This window comes from Sinocyclocheilus anshuiensis, unplaced genomic scaffold (genome assembly GCF_001515605.1).
Source record: "Sinocyclocheilus anshuiensis isolate Anshui unplaced genomic scaffold, SAMN03320099.WGS_v1.1 scaffold1701, whole genome shotgun sequence".
In the NCBI taxonomy this organism is placed as follows: Eukaryota; Metazoa; Chordata; class Actinopteri; order Cypriniformes; family Cyprinidae; genus Sinocyclocheilus; species Sinocyclocheilus anshuiensis.
This window is the reverse complement of record NW_015538007.1, coordinates 219,648-221,573: the sequence shown is the minus strand read 5'-3', so window position 1 is coordinate 221,573 and position 1,926 is coordinate 219,648. Positions and strand designations below refer to the sequence as shown.

At 37.6% G+C, this 1,926-nt stretch overlaps 1 protein-coding gene across 2 annotated transcripts in view; it reads right to left on the bottom strand.

The window, feature by feature from the left end:
• LOC107677449 (anoctamin-3-like) overlaps positions 1-1,926 on the bottom strand; it is a 76,152-nt gene that overhangs the window by 23,148 nt on the left and 51,078 nt on the right. For both annotated transcript variants that reach the window (XM_016472358.1, XM_016472367.1), the window contains exon 13: positions 1,653-1,713. In XM_016472358.1, coding sequence (XP_016327844.1) covers positions 1,653-1,713 — 61 coding nt within the window. The remainder of the gene's footprint in view (positions 1-1,652; positions 1,714-1,926) is intronic.

Below are 1,926 nucleotides of genomic sequence, written 5' to 3'. Positions count from 1 at the left end.
TATTTACACACTTTCAACCAGGGCCCACGGGTACAACCTGCACCGGGGCCCCGCAAACCCCAGCTATGGCTCTGACTACAGTCAGTAAGGTTTTTGAGTTAAAAGTGCCAATAAGGTATTCCAGCATGCATATTTATGAAAAGAAAGAGGCTGTCAAGTGATACAATCTCTACCTAACCATTGATCGCGCACATCCGCCACGTTTGTAGTTTTTCTAACTAACTGTAGTTTTTTGTAGTTTTATTTGTGTTTGTAGTTCTGGACCGAATCCTTCGCCAAAGCACAATAGATTGTGGGCAACTTTAGCCATTAGAGTGTGCACGGATCCACACTTCAAAAATCGACCTGAAATAGTAGACCATCCGGGGATTTTTGGCATACTCTTTTCAACATACTATGCTTTGGGACACACTTATTCTAATCTCACATACTATTTAGGATGGATAGTATGAACATCGAGCCGCAGGGCTGGTCTGCTATTGTCGGTGTGAGTTGCTGATAAGTGTTACCTCCTGTGTTTCTTGTGATCCTTTCTTGGTTCTATCATGTATTTTGGATGTATATCTCTGTGGATTATCATTAAAGGATCTTAAACTGCATTTGGACCCGCTGCCTGTTGCCTACTTGTGCTCATCCGTAACAACATATATATCAGTGAAAGACCAGTTAGAATAAATTGTTCCAAAGAACCATAGAAAGATAACTTGGGATTGCTTCTGCAGATAAATGAGTTTGACACTACCAAAATTATATTTAACATAAATATGTTTTTAGACATATATTTAATTGGTATTTAAGGTTAGTATTTATTTATACACATTTTGTTCCATTCTAAGCTTCTATGACGATGAAAACAAGTATATCAAGTTTGTTAATGCAAACACTTCTACTGTAGACATTCTATTTCAATTTCCTTCTGGAATGTATCATACAGCACAATTAGCTTTGCCACAAAGAGCATTAGTGTAAACTTTCATAGTTTGGTTTTTCTTTCAGGTCGGCTGTTGTTATGGTGGCGCAACATTTTTGAAGATAATTTTTCTGAGCTAGTTAAACAACCAACATTTTTTGTAGCTAGCTATTGTACTTTGGTTTAATAGCACAACTGAAGGTAAACATCTACAGCCCTGTAAATCCCTCAGAGAACCAGCTGTAGTCTCCTGCTCACATTACTTTCCTCTAAATTCACTCCAGGAAAGTGTTCCTTTGGCTTCAGCCAGTCAATTAGACTTTATCATGTGCATTATAATGTGTATTATAATTATCAAGCACTTACTCACCTGTGATCACTGCTAGCGATCCTGCAACACTTATCTATTTTCCCTCCCTCTTTGTGTTCAGAGAAGTAAACTGAAGTTTAAGCACTTTTGAAATATTGAAATTTCTGGGCTGTAAGTGAGGTCTACTGTGACCTGATTGTATCATTTGTTGTAATGTGGGACAAAGTGGTGATTGATTACAGCTGCTTCTCTTGGGCTTTTGAGTCAATCCTATTATAGCAGACCGCAGATTGTTAGATTCTCATTCTGTCCTTGTCCGCTGAAGGAAGCCTCTTTTATAATTATTTAATTTGTACTTTAAACAAAATGCTGACCTGTCTGTCTTTCTGCCGGTGAATGAGCACTGATTAAATAGAAAAGATTCAGACTCACCCCATATAGCCATGAAGATAGCAAAGAAGACTGTGCCTCCATTATCAAAAAGATAGGTCACCTGGTGGACAGAAAAGAGGCAATGCATGTAAGAACGTATAATTAGAAAATTAGTTAAATCTGCATGAACTGATAGAAATGTATACCTCGAATGCAATGTAAATCTTTTTTGATAAAAGCATTTGCCAAATATGTAAATGTGTTAGTGCAACTACCTCATGGTTAGGTTTAGGTGTGGAGTTAGGGGTGCAGGTTCATGCTTTTTTTAAATTAC